Source organism: Dipodomys merriami, unplaced genomic scaffold (assembly GCF_024711535.1).
Source record: "Dipodomys merriami isolate MVZ:Mamm:240054 unplaced genomic scaffold, mDipMer1.0.p SCAF_2, whole genome shotgun sequence".
NCBI classification, from domain to species: domain Eukaryota; kingdom Metazoa; phylum Chordata; class Mammalia; order Rodentia; family Heteromyidae; genus Dipodomys; species Dipodomys merriami.
In genome coordinates, this window is record NW_027203381.1 from 36,697,430 (window position 1) to 36,722,500 (window position 25,071).

Here is a 25,071-nt window from a genome sequence, read left to right on the forward strand (position 1 = left end):
ACAGTGTTAAACTTGTAAAGAATAGCTCAGTGCAATAAAATGTTTCCCGCATCCCAATGCCTGTTCCAGTGCCTTCTTCCTGACCTGCTGACCACGCTGTCTTCTCACCCAATGCTCTTCAGCTAGAAACCCCACAAACCATTGTACTATTCCAAATACCCTAAGAAACCAATGTTCTGTGGCAATATCAGGATGAGCAGTGCTTCTGTGGGCACTGGGGGGGTCTCCAGTTCCCTGGCCACACTTGACTACTGGCAGACCTGATTGAGGAGAAGAGCCAGAAGGGTCCATTCGTTCACCACCACATGGATTCATCCAATACCAGTTCTCATCTGGAAAACAACAAGGGTGACTTATATTTCCAAGAGAGAAATATATTATGTCTTCTGAGTTTACATCCCAGTAATAGTCATGTGTCACTAGGACAAGCATTGTAGGCCCAGCACTGGGCTTCCAACATGCCAGCCAACAGGGACACATGCCCTCTGCATCAAGAGTATGTCCCTCTCAGATGCCTTCTTCCCTTCTTCTTATCACCAGTGTGTCTTTTGAAAAGGATAACACTAATTAGAGATATTTGCTTTATTTTTATTTTAACTAATTTGCTTATTTGTTTTGTTTGTTTTTACTTATGTATTTGTGTGGTATCTCTGGGTGGTGTCTCTGAGCTTCTTTTTGCTAAGGCTAGCACTTTACCACTTGAGCCACAGCTCCACCTCCAGCTTGTTGTGGTTAATTGGAGATAAGAGGTTATGGACTTTCCTGCCCAGGCTGACTTTGAACCACAGTCCTCAGATCTCAGCTGCTTGAGTAGCTAAGAGTACAGGTGTAAGTGAGCACCAGCACCAACCTCTTCCTTTATTTTTTTTAAAGCATTGTTTTATATCACTATAGGAGGTTATTGTTCTGGTTTACTGTGTTTTTATTTGATTGGAAGATCTCAAAGTACTTTAAAATTTCCCTGATTATTTATTTGAGACAAAGTGTTGCTATGTAGCTCAGGCTGGCTACAAACTCCTGATCCTCCAGAGTCAACCTCCAGGAGGCTGGGATATGGGTGTGTTCACTGATATTTTGCATGAAATAGACAAATAATTCTTCAATAAAAGGACACTAGGTAAAGAATCACTTCAGAGTAATCATTTTACAAACTAAGTACCATGTTTTACCAACTTTAGGCAAATGAGAGGTGGTGATTAAAACTAAATCTTCAGGGCTGGGGATGTGGCTTAGTGGTAGAGTGCTTCCTTGCCTAGCATGCATGAGGCCTGGAGTTCAGTTCCTCAATACCTCATAAATTAAAAAAAAATAAAGAAATTTTAAAATAAATCTGAAAAAAGAAAAAAAATCCCTAAATCTTCCCAATTAGTGAAGAAACTAGTGAGATGGTTAGAAAATCCTTCTGGGTTGGCTGCTTTTGGCACTAATGTTATTGGAATGCCTTTCATTTCAAAATCAGTTTTTCATTCTTTGAAGGAATTTAGAATCCACTTTCTAACATTCTAAAATTCTACCTTCAGATGGTTGAGTCTCATGATAGATAGACAGCCAGATAGACAGATATAGAGATGTGTATGTATATTAAATCATAGGATGGTAAAAAAAAAAAAAAAAAGCAAAACTAGAAAAATTGTAGGCCATTTGGTCCAAGTTGCGTATATTATAAATGGGGAGTCTGACATAAGAGAGAAAAATCATTTGCTGAGACTTCTGGTGCATTGATGACAGACTAAGGTTTCAATTCTTATTTGCCACAGTCTCAGGAAGATATTTATGGATATCAGAACTTTGATCAATGACATAACCATTAGAAAACATCCAACTAGGCTCTCCCTTTAAAAGGTAATTGGGACAAAATTTAGAAGTATGATTCTTGTGGTATGGAAATGCTAAATATAGCCATGCCTTATTTTTAAAATAATATGCCCTGGATTCATAAAACTAGGTACAGAGATTCACATTCTCCTTTGTACCAGAGTACTGTTTGCCTTCAAAGGTACTCACACAAGAGCACTCAGAAGTAGTTCTCCGAGAATGATGTTAATAGCCTGATTTAAGAACTTATATTCCATAGGCATCTTGACTTCTTATAAAGTCACCCCCAGGAGGAGTTTGCATTCATGTTGCTTCAACTTGACACCAAAGCAGAGTAGTCATTCGACTCTCTTCTCATTCCTAAATGAATGGGCAAAAGCACTTTAATGAAGACCTTTATTGCACCGAGAGAAGCCATGCACTTATAAATTTATCTATCTTAAAAGCTTATGTTTTTGATGCAGAAAAGTCAGATGAATTGGCATCTTAGAATCTTAGAAGATGGCTCCTTGATACTTCACTATAATTGGAAAGAACACACTTAGCTGCTGCTTCCTTTGTTTCTTTTTCCATTCCTGGGCTGTCCTTGATCTTCCTGTGATCCTCCTATCTGTCTTCCAAGTAGCTGGAACTACAAGCATGCTCTACTATGCCTATCCCATATTTAGCCTTTGATCTCCTCCTAAGAAAGGAACTTGTATGACCTCATTCAAGGAATCAGTAAGTCAAGCCTCCTGTCTATTTAGATGCATATGTACCATGTGGTTAGTTAGCAATAGATCTAGTTGTTGGGAGAATAAGTAAAATGTCACGTATCTGTGATGGGAAACAAAGAGTTCCTAAGGGGAGGTATTCACTTCCTGGGACAGCTGGCTCCTTTCTCCTCTGTGCCCTCTGACCACCCTTGTAGACTTCCAGCCTGAGAGAGTCATCTCTAGACAGCCTGGGTAAGAGAATGTGGATAGAACACAGCAAATCCACCCCTTCTGGGGAAACCAGAGCGTGTCTGAAATAGGAGAGCAGCAACCTTATCTTAGTACACAACAGCCAGCATGTAAAATGTCCCAGTGAATTCATTACTAGGCAATTACAGGCTAAGCCACTCGACCTCAGAGTCCACTTCCTTCTCTGATAAATGGTGATAATACTCAACATTGCACAGAGGTTTCTGATTTCAGCCTAGAACGCCTGCTGTGAGTGTTAAGACATGTTTTATTGCCAGCCCTTGCTACCATTTACATCTTCCCTTCCAAAAGACAGTGTGCAGAGCCCTGACCTCTGAGGTCGAGGAATGTGGGCACATGTGACTCTGTCACTCCGGCCTCCCTGCATCTCAGAGCTGGGAGTTCAGGCCTCTAGAGGGAGGAAGGGCATGGGACCAGAGAGGCCCCAAGAGCGTGGGCACCATGGTTTCAAGCCCTCACTTTCAGGACTGTAAACTAAATAGTCTTCTGTGTCGGCTGAATATGAGCTTACCATGACCTGGGGCTCATTTAATTTTTGATTCTGCTCATTTCCTTTCTGGCAAGAAAATAAAAGGAAGGAAGTATTATGACAAAGTTTAGTTCCATTTCTTTGTTTCTTCATCTGGTTGCTTTAAAAATGTATCCACAAAAATCTTCCTATTACGAAGATAAAAGATAGCAGTGTGTTAATAGTATCAGTAATTGATGTAATCGGGCCATTTTGTGCTACTGTTTTCCTTTTGCTTTTTTGAAGCAGGACATTTTTGTATTTCAAAAGTAAAAATTCCTACAGTGTAAAGGAATTTAAAAAGAAAGCGTGCCAACCCTTACTAATATTTTGGAGCATTGGTTCTAGAATTTTTTTCTCTTTACATGTCTGTGTTTTTCAAAACAACAACAACAAAAAAAAACATTAGCTTTTCCCTATAAAATTATTATTCCTGGTCCTTCTCTGTCACTTTAATACTACCTTTTCATTTTTGTAGAGTTTTATCCTCATAGTTGAACTGTAGTATATTAATACTCTAATGATTTAAGTGCATTAAAATATCTAGTCTAATTAAGAAATCACTTTAGCTATTACAGGCAGAGAAAAATTCCATCAAAAAAATTTTTTCCCCTTAAGTTTATTTTTCCTTTTTGAAAGAGCAAGGAAATACTGGAAAATAGGTGTTCTCGTTTGTTCACCCTTCCTCCCCCCTCCCTTACTTCCCCTAAAAAGCAGGGGGAAATAAAACCAAGTGAACAAAGCCCCCACACAAACAACACCTCTGACAAAACAACACAAACAACAACACCTCTGACAGAAACGTTATAAATAACCTGTGGTTCTGTTTCCTGGAATTCATTTCAATAAATAGTATTTTACATGTTCAGGAGAGTTACCCCTTTGGGCTCCTTCCCTACTGGTATCCTCCTTCAATCTGACTGTGAAAACACTGTGGTTTGTTTTTTTTTTTTGGTTTTTTGTTTTTTGTTTTTTGTTTTTTTGTTTTTATGCTGCTCTGTGAAGTTACCATTTTTACCTGAAAGGAAAAATCAAAGCAGCTCCGGTGCCATTTCATTTCATGAATCTTCTGCAACAATTTCGGCCTTTTCTTTCTTTCATGCCTTCTGTCTAAAGCACATAGTTGGTCTCTTGGTCTGACCTTGCTTGCTTTCTGTCCTACACATAGTGCTGTACTTTATATCAATGCCAGACACCACTGCCTCTCTGCTTCTCTCCCTCCTTCCTCCCCCTCTCCCCCCTTCCCTCCATCCCCCCTTCCTTCTTTCCTTCCTTTCTTTTTTCCTTTTGTGCTAATAGTAGGGTTTGAGCTAAGGGCCTAGGCACTGTCCCTTAGCTTTTATCAAGGCTAGTGTTCTACCACTTGTGCCAATGTCCTTTCTGACGGTTTGTTTGGGGATAAGAGCCTCTCAGATTTGATTGCTTGCACTAGCTTCAAACCTTGATCCTCAGATCTCAGCCACCTAATAGCTAGGATTCCAGGCATGAACCACCGATATTGTCTTTTCATACCTTCTTGCCAACATTAAAACGTTCCCTGTGCTCACTAAGCCTGTGGAAGGTTTTTCTGTACATATGGTTGATTGGTTTTGTGTACAGAAGGGTAGAAATAGAGTTGACCTTCTGTATCTGCAGATGCTCAAGTTCCTCATATAAAACAGTCTGCTATCTCCATGGTACATATGCATATCCCGAGAATTTGAATCCTCAAATAAGACAAGTAATACTTAATGTAATGTAAAACGTGTGTGAATGATTGTTGTTCAAGGGAATCATGCTGAGAAAAAAGTCTGGACATGCTCAGTATAGTGCAGGTTTTATTTGTGTAATAATATATGTCCCATCCTTGGTTGAATCTGCAGATGTAAAGCTTACAAATACAGAAGGCCAACTTGATCTTTTTTCATTTGTCCTTTCCTGTGCCAAGCACTGAGCTGTATGTTTTCACAAACACTGTCTTGTCTGCTACTGTCTTTACTTTGAGACGGGAAGGGTGGGAATGCTTAGCTCCTAGACCTGGGGAAGCGGGGGGAGACATGGGTTTGGCAACACCAGGATTACATGAAAGTATAACCCAGGCTTTCAATATCTCTCTGACCCAAGTATGTTCTGTATATGTAACTTTTTCTAGCTCTATGAAGTTTTAAAGATTGTTTTTATATTAAAAAAAGCTTTTTCAGGAAGTGACGCTGTGGCTCAAGCAGTAGAGTGCTCGCCTTGAGCTGAAGAGCACAGAGACAGCGCCCAAGCCCAGAGTTCAAGCCCCACGACCAACCTCCCCAAAAATCTTTTTCACTACTATTTTTGATGAATCTATTTTTAACGTATTTTATAACTTTCAATCTAAGTTAGTCTGGGGTTTGACCTTTAGTTGATTTTGGCAATTAGCTACTGTTTTATGAGTTGAAAAATTATACTTTTTGTAATGTGTGAATTCAGAGTAAGTAGGCTCTATGTGTTTGAAGGGAGAATCTTACCAATAACTTGAATGATGTCTTGACATCAAATTAGGATGCTTAGGCATTTTGGTCTAATTCTTTTCTGTCTTCCAAATGGTAGCAGTGGACAGAAACTGCGCTGCGCAAAATTCACATGCAGAACATACCAATGTTAAAGCCCTGATTATTTTTTATAATGTATATGAATTATCAAAGAAGAGTCTCTCTCTCTCCCTCCCCCCCATTCTGTTATTTAGTTTAAGTGAATAAAAATTAGGCAGCTGAGACATAGGACAAAGGGTGAACCAAGGCAACAGTGATACTCACAAGACATTACATTGGAGGAGGACGGGGGGAGGGAAAGTGGGAGAAAAATGAGGGAGGGGGTAACAAATTCAACAAGCAATATACTCACTTATGTATGTAACTGTAACCCCTCTGTACATCACCTTGACAAAAAAATTAAATTAAAAATAATAAACGAACAAACTAGGCTTTTCCCCAAACACATCCACACAGTGGTTGAGAATCCTACTGTATAATTAAGTAACTACAGTTCAGAAAGTGATGCTTTTCTACAAGAACCATGACAGAGAGTCCAATAGGGTTGTGCTATTCCTCCAATAGAATTCCCAAGGCAACCTCAATTTCCATGCGGGAATCAAGGCCTTGCCGCAGATACTTCGACTGCAGTTTGCATGCCATAAATTATCAGACTTTCAGAAATACAACAAGTCAAAATGCTACCTTATGCTCTCTTCCCCAGTCATGCCATGTAATATAGTTGCTCTGTGTGTGTATGTGTGTGTGTGTGTGTGTGTGTGAGAGAGAGAGAGAGAGAGAGAGAGAGAGAGAGAGAGAGAGACAGAGACAGAGACAGAGACAGAGACAGAGACAGAGACAGAGAGAGGAGGGAGGGACGGAGAGAGGGAGGGACGGAGGGGGAGAGGGAAGAACGTTGATATTTATACACACATGCATTTTAAACCCAGATCGAAATATTCTGATCTGTATTAAATTTTTTCACTGCTCTATTGAACATTATGAATTAAAATATCTATAATGGATTTAACTATCCACATGCTTTTTTAGAGATATCACTAACAAGCCTATTTCTTTCCCGGTGAGAGAGGTGATATAATCCAGCTTGAAAGTGAAGCGTGACATGAAGCAGTACTCTACATTCTTAACAGATAAAGTCATTAAAACTTTCAGTTTAAACTTCAGCACATTTGTTCAAGGCAGCACCCAACCCCCCAGGGCTCCTGCTTGAACAGGGCACAGCCCAGTTAGACTTAGGAGACAAATTTTTCATTAGCTTCTTTTAGAAGATGCCTGGAGTCAAATCCCTTGAAGGAGTCTACTACCAAAAAAAAAAAAAAAAAAAATCACTGCGGCTCAGCTGTGTAGGTGAGATGGATGATTAGTAGAGGCTTCTAGGAGCTGGAAAGTTTAAAGATAAACGGATGTGCATATCTGGAACTATGTACAGACTAGATAGGGGAAAGAAAGAAGTAGAAATATAACTCTAGAGGTCTCTTCATGTTGTATATTATAGTCAGATTTAGTCAATTCTGGGAAAGGAAATAATAAACATGTTTCTGGTGCTCCCAGTACCCTCTGAGGAATCAAACCCAGGGCTTGCTACGCAAACATTCTACCACTGGCCTAAATTCCCAGTACTAGTTTTTGGTGAATGCATGTACATGAGTGTGTGTGTGTGCATGTACATGAGTGGGGGGGGGGGTTGCCAGTATTGGTATTTAAACTCATAGCTTTGTACTCTTGCTCTGCTTTCTTGCTCACAACTCATTCACTACCACTTGAGCCACACTGCCAGCCCAGCGTTTTCCTGATTAACTGGAAATGAAGTTTTGAGGACTTTTTTTGTCCTGAGCTGCCTTTGAGACCCAAGCCTCTAGATTTCAGCCTTCTAAAGTAGCTAGGGTTACAGGTGTAAGCTACTGACACCTGGCTTGTTCTAGTTTGTTTGTTTGTTGTTGTTTGGGGAGGGCTTTTTGATGTTGGATTTTTTAAAGGTAGTATTTCCCAGTATTTGTTGAAGAACACATTTTGATGGGATGAGTTCGAGTTGGGTTTTTTTTTTTTTTAATGGTTGATTTAAGTAGAACTTAAAGATATCTTGAGTGTACCGGAACAGGTGAAGTCAAGTACAATTTCTGGCTCTCCAAAGGCTCCTCTTACTCCTTTGCAGTTAGTAACCCCAGAGGGGCCCATGTTCTGATCCTTGTCACCGCAGATGGGTTGTGCCTGTCTGCAACTTCGTGTGAACAAAATCACATATGTATGCTCAGCGTGTCTGATGCTTGCCTGTCCAGTCTAAAGGCCTTCATCCCTTCCTCTCATTACATGGCTCTTACTTTCTTTTATTTTTACAATATCAGTAAAAGAGAGAAGACTATTGGAAAAGGTGGTGGAAATGAACATTCCATAGGGTCTTATGCCATTTGGGGTTCAATTTTAAAACCCCCTTTCTTAGAGGGTTGTGAGTTCTTTGCAGGCTGTGCTGCATAGTGAGACTTGATCTCAAAACATAGCCAACCAGCACACAGCATCAAACAACAAAGCACCTTTACTTCTCCATCATGAGGATGATACGTACAAATTTGTCATGATCCAGGCTTTCAAATATTAAAAAAAAAAAATAGTCAAGCATATGCTGCTGTTTGAAATGACTGCACCAGGCTCAGGCAGCTATTTCAATTAATACTCAAATGAATTAAAATACATTGTAATTAATGAAGTTCCTTCATCATACTTGCTGCGCTTCAAATGCTCAAGTAGTCACATATGGCCTGTAGCCACCATAGTGCTCACATTGATGAGAATATACCCAATTACTGCAATAAGGCCCACTGGACAGCACTGTGTAGAAAACTATTAGTTCCCTTTCTCTTCCTCCTGTTCTCCAGACAAGAAAATGTTATCGTTCTTATTTCCCCACCGTAAATGATCAATTCTCAGACCATCATCACCCTCCCATAGGAATTCATCCCCTATATTAGTAGTTGTTGAAACTTCACATTGTAATGGACCTTTAATTTCTTCCATTTGGGGTCCTTGCTAATGCTGCTTGAGTACTTCCTTTCAGTATCCCAATGTTTGCTAACTTCTTATATATCAGGCCTCAACTTTGACTGTCCCTTTTGTCCTTCCCAACTTCCCTCTCTGCCCTCAAGGCTTGGTGAAATGATTCTCCACTAAGCTGCCTTAATGATCTGGCCTCCTTCTGCCATCATTGTACAGGCCTAGTAAGGCCAGGGACCTGTCTAGCCACCATCCATTACAGTGCTTGGCACTCAGGAGGTGCTTTAGAATGTGGTGGAAGGGAGGAATCATGGGCCACACACAGAAAGTGGGCAATGAGTACATCGCTTAAATGTCAGGAAAGGAAGAGTCCCTTCCCCCCAGAAGAAGAAACAGTTCCAGAAAATGGTCCAATAGAGACAGCTGTCTGTCTTCAGTGCTTCTTCAGTTGAGCAATGGCACATCCAAGTCCTTTGTACGCCTCAGGTTAAAGTTTGTGGTTTTCCTGTCTTTAGAAGTAATACTGAAAGACATATGCAGACTGAGAGGCTTATGGGCGAGTGACTAAAGGGAAAGGCAGATGGAAAGTAGAGTTAAAGGCGGAGAAATATGGTAGGAAATTCTGCTGCACCATCAACAAGCAGCTGTTCATAGCATAACAGGCCAGGTGTCCCAGGGCCACACCACCTTACAGGAAGGCAGTGGGTACCAAGAAGTTCACCCTACCAGGTCAGAAGACAGACATCCCCACTCAGACTAGCTTTAAAAATAAAGACGATTATCCCAAATAACATGAAATCTGGAGATCAAAGGCTCAAAGCTGGTTGGTTTCCACACTTCCACAATGCCAGTGAGGAGTGAGATTAACCAATCTCAGAATGACACATATTGGGGTTTTTCTCAAACACTGAATCTACACCTAAAAAAGGAATGACTTGTTAAAAGACTGTTCAAGGAAGAAGGAGCCAGTGAGGGGAAGGAAGAAAGGAGAGGGTGATAGGGTGGGGGATGACTGATCCAAGTTCTTCATATCTGTATATGCAGAGAGTATAATGATACACACTAAAAACTGTTTAAATGGGTTTGTTGTTCTTGTTGTTGTTTTATATATGGTGGGGCTTGAACTCTGGGCCTGAGCGCTGTCCCTCAGCTCTTCAGCTCAAGGCTAGTGCTCTGCCACTTGAGCCACGGTGCCACTTCTGGGTTTCTGAGTGGTTTATTGGAGATATAGAGTCTCATGGACTTTTCCTGCATAGGCTGGCTTTGAACCACGATCCTCAGATCTCAGCCTCCTGAGTAGCTATGATTATAGGCGTGAGCCACCGGCGCCTGGCTAAATGGTTTTTGTTTTTGTTTTTGTTTTTTAACTGTATAGGGCAGGATGGTTAAAAGGGGATAAGGAAGAACATTGAGGGGGTGAATTTGATCAAATTACATTTATGCATGTAAGGAAATATCGCAACAAAATTCCTGTGAACAATTACTTTACTCTAACAAAAATATAACCACAAAGTCAGTGAGGATCCTGATTCTTTCAAACTCTCTGACTGGCCACCCAGGGCATCAGCTTCATCCTTAGGCTGCTGAATGGTAAGTAGGGGTGTCACATCCCAAACCCCAAAGTCCAGGCAGCATGCACCCTTTGCCTCTGAGGGGTTACTCCCTCCCCCCCCATTCCAGATGAAGAAATGCTGGTTTTGTTTTTTTTATTTATCAGTACTCACCCATTTCTGATTTACAATGCAAACTATGCCTTCTGAGAAATCTATAATCCTTCAGCCCATCAGCGATGCCTCAATCTCCCTTTCTATGTAGACCTCACAGCATTAGATCTGTGTGAATGAGGTCACAGTCTAATGACAATATTAACCCTGCAAATCTGTTCATTTTTGCCTGAGCACCCTCAGGATATAGAATGTGTCCAATTGAAAAACTATTACAGACGTTGCAGTGCTATAATGGACTGAATTGCAGATAGGAGTGTGTGTGTGTGTGTGTGTGTGTGTGTGTGTGAGCGCCAGTGTGCGCACACGTGCGCATGTGCACAGCCAGGACATCATTTTTGAACAGAAAATCAGGTAATATATATCTCTTGAAAGTGGACATTATTTGAGAACTTTTTTTGTTAAGGGAAAATATGTTTTCTGTTATGCAGAATTGAAAATGTTTCTCTTTCAGTACTTCTGAGCCTTTTCTATTTTGTTTTTGTTTTTATGGTGGTCCTGGGCTTGAAATCAGGGCCTGGGTGCTGTCCCTGAGATTTTGTGCTCAAAGCTAGAGCTTTTTGTGCTCTACTACTTGAGCCACAGCTCCAGTTTGGTGCATGTGTGTGCGTGCACTCATGTGTGTGTGTGTGTGTGTGTTTGTGTGTGTGTGTGTGTGTGTGTGTTTTATTGGAGATTAGAATCTCAAAAACTTCACTGTTTGGGCTGGCTTTGCTCTGCATTTCTCAGATCTCAGCCTCCTGAGTAGCCAAGATTACAGGTGTGAGCCACTAGACTGGCTGAACCTTTTCTACTATGTATGTCCAACCACCTGGGAGTTTTTAAATTTCTCCTACTACCTTTTGCTCTTTTCCATTGTGTACTGCAAACACCCTTTTGTGTTTTTAATCTCTACTTTGCATTTTTTTTAAATTTACACAGGAATATAGAAAAAAGTCTATAGTTAACACCCACAAATCGACCACCCAATATAAGAACTAAAAGATGATCTCAGTTTCTCTCCTGGTTTCTGGGCTGTTTAACCTGGCATGCAAAAGATCCCCACACAGATGGCAAACACTGTGTGCCAAGGCTCCACCTCACTCCTTTCTGGTGGATGTTGAATTTCAAGGCACATGTGCACCACAGTCTTGCTTGGACATGTGGTTAATGCTAAGTAGTCCAACAGTTGAGCCCCAGGTAACTCCTCAAGCTGTTCCACATCGGAAAACTTATGATGTTTTGCAAATTTATACTTTATCATGCTGCGTTTTAAACACAGGGCCTAAGTGACTTCCCCCTTTGTAATCTCCATCAAAGAGATTTTTGAAAATCCCCTTAGTATGCCTCTCACTGGCTCTGGTGCGCATTGTTTGTGTGGTTGAAAATAGTGTCTGGCTAAATTATAAATCTGAGAGTATGTGTATGTTGTCAGGATTCATAGACAAATGCTATTTCAGCCTAATCCTTGATTGTAGTCTCTAAATACTTGACCCATTATGTGAATGCCAAGACTTGACTTGTGTGTGGCTTGGGCTCTAATTAGGAAATGATCAGGCATGTTTGAATATTGTCTTAGGCATCTATGCCATGTCTGTGTCTGTGGGAAAGATGTAATTTTATATTTTCTCTAGACTAGTTTCCTAAACACATTCTCATTGCTACCATGTGCTGCCCTCTTCCAGGTCTGCTTGCTCACATCACACCTTTGCTTCTCTCCTAACACATGGCCACAGTAGCATCTGCCAATTTGGGGACTTCATGTCCTCCAGGAGTCTGCGATTAGAAGAGTAGCTTGCTCATGGTTCACTAGCATACATTTATTACCTGAGGAGCATCTTTTCTTCATTCGTTACTTCATTCCTCCCCCGTCCTTTCCTTCCTTCCTGTCTTCCATATTTTCTTCCTCCATGCTTTTCCTTTTTCTTTCTTTCATGGTACTAGGCAGGCACTCTACCACTTGAGACACACATTCAGTCTTTTTGTTTTTATTTTGCAGATAGCATCTCATGCTTTTAATTGGACAAGTCTCAGTTACTGATCCTTCTAATTCCACCTCCTGAGTAGTTGGGATTATAGTTGTATCTTACCATGTCTTACCCTGAGAGTATGTCCTTTTCCTGAGCCACCCCAGACTTATAGTTTTATAGGGAGAAGAAACAGGAAACAAGTAGGCAGAACATCAGTAGTTTTTTTTGTTTTGTTTTGTTTTAATCTAGTGATAACAAACTTTCCATGCCTCTTTTCAGGGTTGCAATGTGTGTGAGCTAATGACTAGGCCAATTATGCCCCCTTCTTCCTGATTCAAAAAAATAAAGACTTAAGAAAATAGTCGTAGAACACAAGTGCTGGAGGCCTGTTTTCATTTCACGTACATAGCAACAAGGAAGTTTCCAAAGAAAATTATCTGTCACACATATTTTATTTCAATACTTATTGTTTTAAGCATTTATTATCTTTTCACTTGGGATGAGTAGAATTTCTCCACGTGCCATTTTTCCATCATTCAATGTTCATTAGTATATTAAGCACTGATGGGCCCTCAGAGTTATTTTAGATGAAAACTAATTCAGCTCTAGATTCTGAACACATGAAGTTGTCCCTTCTTTTTTTTATGGAGATTGTTTTGCCGATGATCATTATAATAAAAGCAAGAGAGCTTGGGGATTTCCTAGGTTTTCTTACTAGGTGGATATCAATTTTAGTCACTGGCATACTTTTTTTTTTTTAATGTTCTACTTGCTTCCTTTCCACTGAAAAGAGAAAAGATGTCTAAACTTGCTTATCTCTCTGTAGGACAGTCGACCCAATATGTCAAGACCTCTGATCACTAGATCCCCTGCATCTCCACTGAACAACCAAGGCATCCCTACGCCAGCACAGCTCACCAAGTCCAACGCGCCCGTCCACATTGATGTGGGAGGCCACATGTATACCAGCAGCCTGGCTACCCTCACCAAATACCCCGAATCAAGGTAATCTGAAAAATGGCAGTCGCACTGTTTTTCCTTTGGTCAGAAGCATGGGGGCAGAGGTGGGGGAGGAGTTGAGCTGTAGAGGCTGTTCTGGGATGTGACTGTACATCTTCTACCAGTCAGGATTTGGCCCACAGTTGAGTCAAGGACATATACGAATGCCACTAAGACTAGAGTGTTGGGCCTTTCGCTCCTCAAATGATTCTCAGTGGAGTTCAAAAAGGTCTCACCCTCCTTCTTCCTTTCTATCCTCTTCCAAAGCCTAATGTTTTAGTTTGTTTTTGAGCTAAGGTCTTGCTATTTGTGGTCTTCCTGCCTCAACTTCCCAAGTACTAGAGTTGCAGGCTTGTGTCATCATGTCTAGTCCCTAAAACACACATTCTTGTAAATCCTGGTGATCTTTTTAGATCACTTGGCTCTTGAACTTACGAGCTAGAAAAAGAAATAATGAGACTTGTATCAGCATCTTCTTAACATCATGTATAGAATCATATGCCAAAGCCAAGGAAGCCAAGATAGTCTTATTTTTTTTAAAAAAAGGGAATGTAATTTATGAGATGGCTCAGACAAATAAGTAAATATATAAATGGTATGAAGAAAGCAAGTAATGTATTTATGAAGATATAGACCCCCAGCCCTCTACACCCATCTGTCTCTAAAGGAACACCAAGAAATAACTTGGAGAAACAGGTGATTTGCTTTTACTTCTACCTGGACTTCTGAAAGGGACTATTTACATTTTTGGGGGGGGGGGGTCCGGTCATGGGGCCTGAACTCTGGGCCTTGGCGCTGTCCCTCAGCTCTTCAGCTCAAGGCTAGCGCTCTACCACTTAAGCCACAGCGCCACTTCTGGCTTTTTTTTTTCTTTTTGCTTATGTGGTGCTGAGGAATCGAACCCAGGGCCTCATGCATGCAAGGCAAGCACTCTACCACAGAGCCACCTTCCCAGCCCATTATTTACATCTTTTAAGAATGTCTTAAGGCTAGAGGCATCGCACAAATGGTGGAGCTCCAACAGTGAGTTCAAGCTCTGGTACATAAAGAATATCTTAGCTGAAGGGTTAGGTAGGGCAACATACAGCTGTGATCCCAGGAACTTGGAAGGCATAAGGTAAAGGTGAGAGAAGATACTTAGGTATAGGTAAGAGGATTGTGGTCCAAGGTAAGCCCTGCCTCCTGGCGTAGGGGGAGCAAAACACACCAAACCTTATCTGAAAAACAGCTAGAGCAAAAAAGGCTAAGGAAATGGCTCAAATGGTAGAGTATCTACTGGAAAGTTTTAGGCTCATCAGGCGCCGGTAGCTCACACCTGTAATCCTAGCTACTCAGGAAGCTGAGATCTGAGGATCGTGGTTCAAAACCAGCCCAGGCAGGAAAGTCCCTGTGAAACTCTTATCTCCAATAAGCCACCAGAAAACCACAAGTGTGTGCTGTGGCTCAAGTTTTAGGCACTGAGTTCAGACCCCAGTACTATCAAAAAAGAAAGAAAGAAAAAGGGGTGGGGGAGGAAGAAAGGAAGGACAGGGGAGGGGAGTTTTAGCTGCGGTGGGAAAATCATGAATTTGAGACCAGTCTGGACTGCATAGCAAGTCCCTGATGGAAAGACTAAAAACATTTTACACAGCAACTAATTTTTGGATACCTGGTAATTTACAGCCTAAGTAGATAAAACTGAATGAAAACCAGTCATCTGAAAAAAATGCCATGAAGGCTGGTGTTTTTTTGTTCTTTGTTTTTTGTTTTTTTAATCTTCCTAAACTACCTGGTATTTTGTGAAAGAATTTAAAAGTTGGGAAGAAAAAGTTGAAATGGTTGCCTTCTTGATCTCCAGATTTAATTTCTACAATCAAAGTGATTTAAAACCTAGATCTTTATTCATTCAATTAGTCACAAAATTAGGCAATTTATAAGAAGTGATCTTATCAGTCAGTAGTTAGTATCATGGAATGTCTTCCTCCCTAAGCAGACACTAGGATCAGGTGATAATAATGACTACGTTTTTCAAGAATATTATTATATACGTAGCATTCTTGAAGAAAAATACTTGTCTACATTCCCTTCAATCTCCTGTTAATATCACCAACAACAGAAAAACACTGCTGGCTCTTCAACGGAAGAAATAATTCCAGCAGAATTAGCAAATGTTTTATGGGGCTCAGAAGCCAGCACTGGCTGTAGGAAGATCCCCTGGTGGACTCTGGTGGCCTTTTCATTCAATTAGCTTTTTCAGCTTCTGATAGGAGAAAAATCAAGAAATGCCCTAAATCTCTTATCTGAAATGCCTGGAACCAGAAGTGCTTTGGAATATTTTGTTTTAAGATTTTGAGTATTTGACCTTTGCATAATGAGCTATTTTGGAGATGGGGCACAAGTCTTAAGTGTGAAACTCCTTTATGCTGTACACACACACACACACACACACACACACACACACACACACACACACACACACACACACACACACACACACACACACGCCTTGCACCCATAGCCTGAAAGTACTTTTGTAGTATACTTTTTCATAACTTTGTGGATGAAACCAAGTTTCATGGTGGAATGTCCCATTTCAGCATGTCATGTTGGCACTCACAAAGGTTTTGGATTTTGGAGCATTTTGGATTTGGGGATTATGAGTGCTTAACCTGTAGTAACGCTGTTTGTCTACATCATAGGCTGTTGGTTTTCTCCTAGTGGTTCATTACAATTGTGGGGATTCTCTTCTTGCAAGGTCATCTGATGTTCTGCAGATTTGGCCTTTTGTGAAATGAATTTGGGGGTGATGAAAGAAGAGTAGTTAGTGCTTATTCAGTTTCTCTCAAACAATTTGGCACTGTGCATTATTATTATTATTATTATTATTATTATTATTATTATCATCATCATCATCATCATCATCATCATCATCATCATCATTATCATTATTTTGTGGTGCTGGCAGTCCGACCCAGGGCCTTATGTATACCTGGGCAAGTGCTCTACCACTGAACTGTGTCCCAACCTTGTGCTACATTTGAGGTTAAAGACCTCAAATAGCATCTCACTTGGAGATTCTTCTTAGTCCATGATTATTTCTAGGAGTCTACCTCTTAATCCCTTATTATCCAGGCCTGAGAAGTGCAGCAAACTCCTTGGATCTTACTCTTCTGCATATCTATATGGTCTCTGTGGTTGCCAGGAACCATAGCAGCTATTGGCCACTTGAAATGTGGTTGGTACAAAATTGAAATTCCCTCTAAGTTTAAGATACATGCTACACTTTAAAGATTTAGTACCCCCAAATATGGAAAATTCCTCAAGTTCTATACTGATTTCATGTTGGAATGACAATATTGAATTAAATAAAATATATCATCAAATTTAATTCCATTTGTTTCTTTTTATTTTTTAATGTGAGTATTAGAAAGTGTAAAATACTGTGTGTCTTTTAAAAAGCTCTATTGGATGGAATCTATTCATAAAGAGATGTTTTTATGAAAACATCTAATTGTTCAACATAGGAACATCTGCCTAGAATCTCATCACTCTGGAGTCAGAAAAAGGAAGATCTTAAGTTTGAAGTTGGCCTGGGATACATATAAAGACTGTGTCTCCAAATAAAAAACAACAACAGTGGGAGAAAAATAAGGGAGGGGGTAACAAGTTGGACAACAAATAATACTACCTTATGTATGTAACTATAACCCCTCTGTACATCACCTTGACAATAAAAACCCACAAAAATTTACCAGAAATATCTCATGAAACTTATCCTGATACTTGTATCACAAACTAAAGTTCTTTTTCTTCAACATAATCAGAAAAAAATATGTTTCTCTTCTTCTCACAATCTTTTCCAGAGCTTCCTATTACTAGGGAGCTACAATATCACAGGCATAAGGTTTTTTGGGGGGGCGGTGCTGGGGATTGAACCCTGAACCTTGTAAATGCAAAGCAGAAATTCTACCACTAAGTGATATACCCCCAGCTCAAAAAAAAAAAAAAAAAAAAGGGATCCATGCAGGCTCTGCCATTCCCCTAGGAGTTCGGCAAGTTAGTAGTTCCAGTTGCTGAAAACCTGTCTTCTCTTTTGTAAAATGGGCTCAAATGTGTCTTCTTGCAAGGTTATTGAGAGGATTAAATAGGTTTTGGAAAAGTATTCTATGACCCTGTGCTAAACGTAGAGGATTGTTTTTATTCTTAACCTTCTGCCCAACCCAGCCATTTTCTCTTTCAGCTGCCTTCTAAATTTCAAAGATAGCACACGCCTTCCTTTCCCAGACCTTGGCATCAGCCTGACATCTAAGATCGCTACATACTCAAAGAACTTTTTCCTTACACCTTCTCATCGGTTCTCTTAACACTCACGCCATCAGCTTATCCAATCAAGGGGAGATACCCTGAATCGTAGGTCAAGATCCTAGAAATAAGTCTTCCTGAGTCATTTTGGTGTCCATTGCATATATCTAAAGCAAGTGTCGTTGGTGTTGACTAGATGGACCAAGCTGTACCACTGGCTTGGCTCAAGACTTAAGTCTAATGGGGTTCTTATAAATAATTCATTTGAGATGCTCATATCAAAGCATAGTAAGTTCTACTTGAACCAAGCCATACCCATATTTTTGTATCGGAGGTATTGTATATTCCTTTCAATTTCTGGGAAAATCTCTTCCGTAACATTCACACATTGGGGATAAATCCTAGAGCATTAGTTTGCCCACAACCACAGAGTTAAAAATGAGTCCAGTTAAAATTCTTTTTTTTTTTTTTGGGTCCGGTTGTGGGGTCTGAACTCTGGGCCTGGGTGCTGTCCCTCAGCTCTTCAGCTCAAGGCTAGCACTCTACCACTTGAGCCACAGCGCCACTTCCGGCTTTTTGCTTATGTGGTGCTGAGGAATCGAACCCAGGGCCTCATGCATGCAAGGCAAGCACTCTACCACTGGGCCACCTTCCCAGCCCCCAGTTAAAATTCTTTAGGTTCTAGTGTGCTTCAAGCCCTCCCCCACCACTCCCTCCCCCCCCAGTCCTCCCCCATCCCAAAATTCCAAGTCCCTGCTTTCTGCCTCCCTTGTCACCTCTTACAGTAGCCTTAGAAGGCTTTTTTTTTTTCTAGGATTTCAGAGAAACTTGTAATTCAAAAGTACTAATTTGTACTTAAACTATGACCCTCCAAGATTCCAGTTTAGGGGTCCCAGCTCAGCAGAGAAGCACATGCCTACCACCCAACTCCATGAGCACATAGCTCGGGGGTGGAGCCCGTCTGCAATGTCATAGCGTCAATTCCCAGCACTGGAAAACAACAGCAAAAAGATGATAATGTCTTTATATAATCTCAACAACCCTACAAAGACTCTTTACTCCAGTGTGACACATTGTAGATGATTTTCTTCCCTACCTATTCTGGCCTTCCCTCTTGGCTAAAGACGGCCTTTGAATACTACTCCCAGGAAGATATGTGCTGGATTGCACAGCTATTGTCAGAAACACCTGGGAAGCATTGAAAAGCCACACAGACCAATAAAATAGGACCAGACCAATAAAATAGGAAGCTCTTTGATTTTCTTATGAAAATGGTCCTGGTGTTTACATCTGTCTGTGAGTCCATACAAGAGAATGTTCATCTCTTGTTCAATACATATTTCATACTATATTATAATGGTCATTTTAGCAAAGATGAAACCTGTCCTGCATTTTGGGGTGCTTTTCCTGCATACCCTCTCCCCCTACCTTATAGTGGCTTTTAAGCCCCAAGTAATGATAATCAACTGGATAAGCCAGTTGATTTCTACACCTCACAATATTAATGCATTGGAATGCAATTTCTGCCCATCATCAAGTGATATTTTGCTAAAGAGATCAAAGCTTTCATAGTAATTGAAGTTCTGTGACATACCAGTCCTAACCAGTGTTGGTGTAGCTACAATACAGTTCCTTGGAGGTACATCTGGGCCAGAGGCTGGCCTGAGCCAGCTCACTGGTAAATATTGATCACTTTGGGGAAATCCTGAGCCTCCTCAAACTGCAATCCTCAAATACCCAATTCTGATCTACAATAATTTTACATCAAATGTAAATTTTTCTAAGTCAAGGAAACATCATTGTCAAGAAAAGATTTTAAATGAATGTGTACAAAAGGTAGACAATATTATATTGTTTGTTATGTTGATTTATAGAATAAAAGTGTCTAAACCAATAGATGATTATACTCTTACCCTGGACCCTGTGAATTTTAAAGTCAGATCGAGTTAGATCTGATTCTGAAATCAAAAGCAGTCTTAGCCCCATTGAAAAGGAGAGAGCTAAATGATTTATTTTAAGTAATTAAGAGTGGTATTACAATCCATGGTATCTTTCAGATCTGTTCTTCATACACACACACACACACACACACACACACACACACACACACACACACACACACTGTGTGTGTGTGCATGATATTAAATATCCACTCAGCTAGGTGGATGCAGGAGGCTGAGATCTGAGGATCACAGTTGGAAGCCAGTCGGGGCAGGATAATTTGTGAAGTGCTTATCTCCAATCAATCACAGAAAGTCAGAAGTAGCACTGTGGTTCAAGTGTTAGAGCACTGGGCTTGAGCAAAAAGGAACTCCAGGACAGTGCCCAAGAAAGTTAGAGCCTCAGGACTGGCCCAAAATCGACAAAAACAAAAACCTACTCAGTCACTGCTTTTAGAAAGACACATTTCAGGTTACAATGCTAAGTCTCTTTTATCCTTTCCTATCACCTCTAACAAGGATTTTAGAAGCGCGAGTTATTCAGATGTGGACTTTTTCAAACCAGGAAATGGTCTGATACTGCTAATGAACAGGACTATTGAATGGTAATAAGATGGGAGAGTCTTGGCCAAAGAGAGCTGTGAGCCCCGTGACCCCACAGTAAAAGACAAGATCTCATATTCCAGTCCCCCGAGCCATCTTAGCTGATGGCTTGTCAGAGCTTTTGTATATTTTAAACCCAGTACATGAGTTAACTCCCACATAAGTAGATTATGCTAAATTGGTGTCTTGGAAATAGCAGCAGAGTTAGTAAGCGCACTGGCATATGTTGGTAATTGCAAAACTCAGGAGACTCCACTTGCAGCCTCAGAGTTGACACCCGTGGCCACCCAAGGGATGCATTGGGAACTTCAGGGTAGAGATGCCAAGCCTGTGTGCTCTGCCAGCAGCGATGTAGTTTCTGGCATGTGTCACTTGCTCACAGATGCAGTAGCCATTACAGGCTTGTATCTGTCGAGCTCTACTGAAAGGTAAGACAGGAGGATCGCAAGTCCTTGGCTAGCTTTGGCTACAAAGTAAGGCCCTATCTTGCTCTCCGTATCCCCTGCCAGGTGTTTGTGTTCTGAAAACAACTGATTTCTAACTGGATTTTCATGTAATGGTTGCCTGTCAGCTTAGGAAGTTTTCTGTAATGTATTAGGGCTGGGTTTTCTATGCTGTCACCTTTTATGACTTCACATTTCTAGTGTTAACACTGTATTCCCTCAACCTGGCTCCTGTCGTATCATCATTCCGACCCATGCTTGAAGAATTGCAACAAAAATGCCCCCAAAATAAATGGATCCGGTCCACCCGTTTCATTTGTTTTCATTCAGAATTATGACGTGGAGCTGGAATGGTGACTCAGGCCTGTAATTCCAGCACCCAGGATGTTGAAACAGAAGATGCTGGGCTCCACATCCAAATTCAGAGCAAGACCTTGTCTCAACAAACAAACAAACCAACCAAAAAAGTGAAACACAAGTAGCCGGACACAGGTTGTTCATGCCTGTAATCCTAGCTACTTGGGAGATCTGAGGATTGAGGCTTGAAGCTAACCCAAGCAGGAAAGTCCACGAGACTTTTGACATGAATTAAGCAAAAAAAAAAAAAAAAAAAAAAAAAACACTGCAAATGGAGATGTGGGTCAAGTGGTAGATCACCAGCCTTGAGCAATAAAGCTAAGGGACACTGAGTTCAAGGTCCAATACTGGCACAAACAAAACGAAAAACCAAAATTACCAAGTCATCACAGAAGAAGGTTTTAAGGTCGTTTTGTTTTATATCCCCCCCTTTCTATCCATGCGTTGGATAATTCAATATCTTCCTCTTAAGAGTCACAGAATAGGTTCCTGGGAGTTCGCCTGAGTCATAGAGTGACTGCACATGTGGAGAGAAGCTGGCGAGGAGGCGCGTGCACATCAGGAGTGAAAAACAGCTCTGATCTGCCACACGGGTGATCTTTTGAAATTAGCAAATTAGTTTGTTAGAGGGATTTGAGAAGAGGGAAAGCACCTGGCAAATGGCAAATGGAATCTTTCTCCAGGGTAATGGGGAAATTTCCCTTTTCTCCATCTCTTCTTTTCATCTTGCAATATTGCTTTTTCCAAAATTGCTCCTTTGGTGTGGAGGCGAGAACAAATGAAACGGCTGGCTTCAAAAGCCTTTTTGCTTAACAGTGAAGCTGGATGTTCTGTTTAGGGCTGTGAGATTTTACTAACTTCTAGTGTGCTACGGATGAATTTTTTTCTCACTGGGGAATAAAGTAGGTCTTGCTTTTAAGGTAATTTCTCACTTGGAGTCTTGTCTAAGATAGTCACGGTGTCTGGTTTTCCCTGTCGTGTTCTGTCCTGATTATGTACATACCTGCCAGGGTCAACACACACCATGATCAACAAAGTCCTCACTCTGGTCTCTTGCAGCTTATGATATGGGGAAAGAGGAAGACAAATAATAAACAAACAATTAGCAAACCCTATTTTATTAAGAAGTTCTTTTAAGAAAAAGAAATAGCCAGAGAGCCCATGTCCATACTCTCAGAAGAGTAGGACATGGAGATTGGAGGATCGAATTCTAAGGCGGCCTTATATGAAGAACAAATGAAGCGAAAGTATTAGGGTTGAGGCTGAAATGGTAGAACACTTGCTTAGCAAGTACAGGCCCCTGAGTTCACTCCTCAGTACCATGGTGGTGGGGGAGGGGAGGAGGAAAGGAGAAGGGGTGGGAAGAGGAAGGGAGGGAAGGGGGAAAGAAGGAGAGAGGGGGAGAGAGGATGCAAAGGAAGGAAGGAAAAAATAGCCAACTGTGGTGGTATACACCTGGAATCCCAGCACTGGAGTGGTTGGGACAAAAGGATCACTAATTCAAGTCCCTGTCTCAAATAAGTAAATAAATAAATAAACTGGCACCAGTAGTACACACCTGGAATCCTAGTACTTGGGAAACTGAGAACAAGAGGATTGCAGTTCATCATGGCCATTCTGGGCAGAAGAGTTTGTGAGGCTCCTTTACCAGGAAGAGCTGAGCTCCCTCAGTGGTGTGTGTTTATTATTCAAACTACTACAGTAAGACTAAAATAAGGCAACTGAGTTCCAGACACCCAGGTGAGATTCTATCTCAAAAATAACCAGAGCAATATATAATAATATCAATAATAATAATAATAATAATAATAATGTAGAGGAGGCTTGGCTCAAATGCTAGAATGGCTTTTCCTGGCAAGTATGAGGCCTTGAGTTCAAATCTTATTGCCACCAGAAAAAATAATAATAGTACTAACTATACTACTACTATTACTGATAATATAATATTTATAAACAGTAGTACTAAAATAATAGTAATAGGTCCATTTAGAGATCTAGTTATATTGAGTCAAAGATAATTTTTTTTAATTTTTATTTATTTTTTTATTGTGAAAATACTGCACAGAGGGGTTACAATTACATGGGCAAGATAATGAGTACATTTCTTATCAAGCATTGTAGCCTCATCCTTTGTTTCCCCTTCCCATCCCTTTCCCTCCTCCCCCTGACCTCTCCACCCAGTCCTCCCCACCCTCCCCACCAAAGTTATAAAGTTCGTTTTCGACATAACCACTTGTACATCTCATTGTTGCAATGGGTCCACCTGTATCCCTATTTAAACGACTTGTTGAGTCAAAGATAATTTTATCCACATGTTTATTTCTCCTGCAAAACCATCTTTATTTGTTCACCCAGATTTTTAGGACAAAAGTCTAGTCTCAATTTTAATTTAGATTTAGCGGCAGATTTCTTTTTTTATCACCTCTGTATCACAGTCACACCTAGTCTGTGATTGTCTCTTCTTGGTCTGTTAGCTGATGAGCTGACAGGTGGCAAGTCTCAAGAGTAGCCCTTCATCTTTGGGGAGAGAGCTGCACAGGAAGTCCAGCCCTAGGTCTGGCTGGGGACACTCAAAGCCGGGTCATCACAGACCACCTCCCCGCTGTTCTTCCAGAATGCTCCTTCCTTTTCTATAATTGTGCATCTATTGCCCACTGAAGGTACATTTTGACCCAAGTAGCAAATTAAAAACAATTGGAATCAATGTGAACAGAAGCCCCATGGGGATAAATAATAACAACACACCTACTTCTCCCTCAGCCCGCTCCTCGTTCTTCTATGGTAGACCAGGGAAGAGGGTGAAGACCACCCTGCCAGCTGCAGGCCTCTTCCCCATCCCATCATCCCATTCCCTCTCCCCCAGATGACATGCCCAGATGACAGAGAGTGAACTTGGGCAGATTGTCAATTTCATTTGCCAGGAATTCTGCCTCTTCTGAGCTAGAAACCCACCTTGCGAAGCTCCTTCTTACTTGTTTTCCATCTTTGAGTTCTTAGAATCTAGCTCTGTGCCTACCTCAACATAGGCATTCAGAAGTCTGCTCAACAGATGAATGAGTGAACGAATGAAGGAGGACAATCTCATTCATAGGGTCAGATGATTCCTCTGAGGGCAAATGATGGAAAAAGCTGCTCATATTGTGAAGTCAAATTTCAAGGGGGAGAAGGGCTCCTTGCTATGTGCCTTCATTTCTCGCCACAATAACATCGTACAGATTTGACCTGGCCCAGTGTTCAGACAAGAATACTCAGAGGTTACATGACTCAACATTCTGCCAGAACTAAAGCTTCTACTCTTACCCTTGCTCTTTTCTATCTGCTCTCAGTCAACATTAGATGCTCTTGGAATCAATCGTCTCTATAGTTTTTTTTTTTAAGGCTAGTTCTGTTCCTGAAAGTATGACTTTACTGGTTTGGAGCAGGAGCCTGAGAATGGGATTGTTTTTATTGCTTCCCATGGTTTGCCATGCAGTCTATACTGGTCTGTTTTCCGTTGCTAGAATAGATAACTCAAGGCTAGAAGATTTATAGAGAAAAGGTTTATTTAGCTTACAGTTCTGAAGATTTAAGATCATAGCCCAGTCATTTACTCAGTTATTATAGGATCACACGTCATGTGGCAGGAAAACAGAAGGTGAAACATCCACGTGAGGGAAAGAGGTCAGGTGCTAAGAGAGACTCAGCAAGTGCTTGTGCATATCTCTCCTCTCACTACTGTTACATTGGGGACCGAACTTCCATCCTATGAACCTCTGAAGAGCAAATGCCATCCAAGCCATGGCAGTTTCTTTTCATAACCAGGTTCTAGCAGTTATCTATAGCCAAGGTTGTAGTCATCAACATTTCACCCATTCATTCTCGGGTTGGTTCTACTTCCTGTATCATTGAGAGCCTCTGCTAATTCAGGAACACACACTTCACCTCCCAAGAGAGTGCTAGAGTTCCCAGTCAATCGATTGCCTTCATGAGCAAACTTCTCTTACCACCTGATTCAAAACCAG

General features: G+C 41.0%; 1 protein-coding gene across 3 annotated transcripts in view; it reads left to right on the forward strand.

Moving 5' to 3' along the window:
• The window catches only part of Kctd1 (potassium channel tetramerization domain containing 1), a 189,434-nt gene that overhangs the window by 129,081 nt on the left and 35,282 nt on the right, over window positions 1–25,071 (forward strand). For all 3 annotated transcript variants that reach the window (XM_070029408.1, XM_070029409.1, XM_070029407.1), the window contains exon 2: window positions 13,274–13,452. In XM_070029408.1, the coding sequence (XP_069885509.1) occupies window positions 13,274–13,452 (179 nt within the window). The remainder of the gene's footprint in view (window positions 1–13,273; window positions 13,453–25,071) is intronic.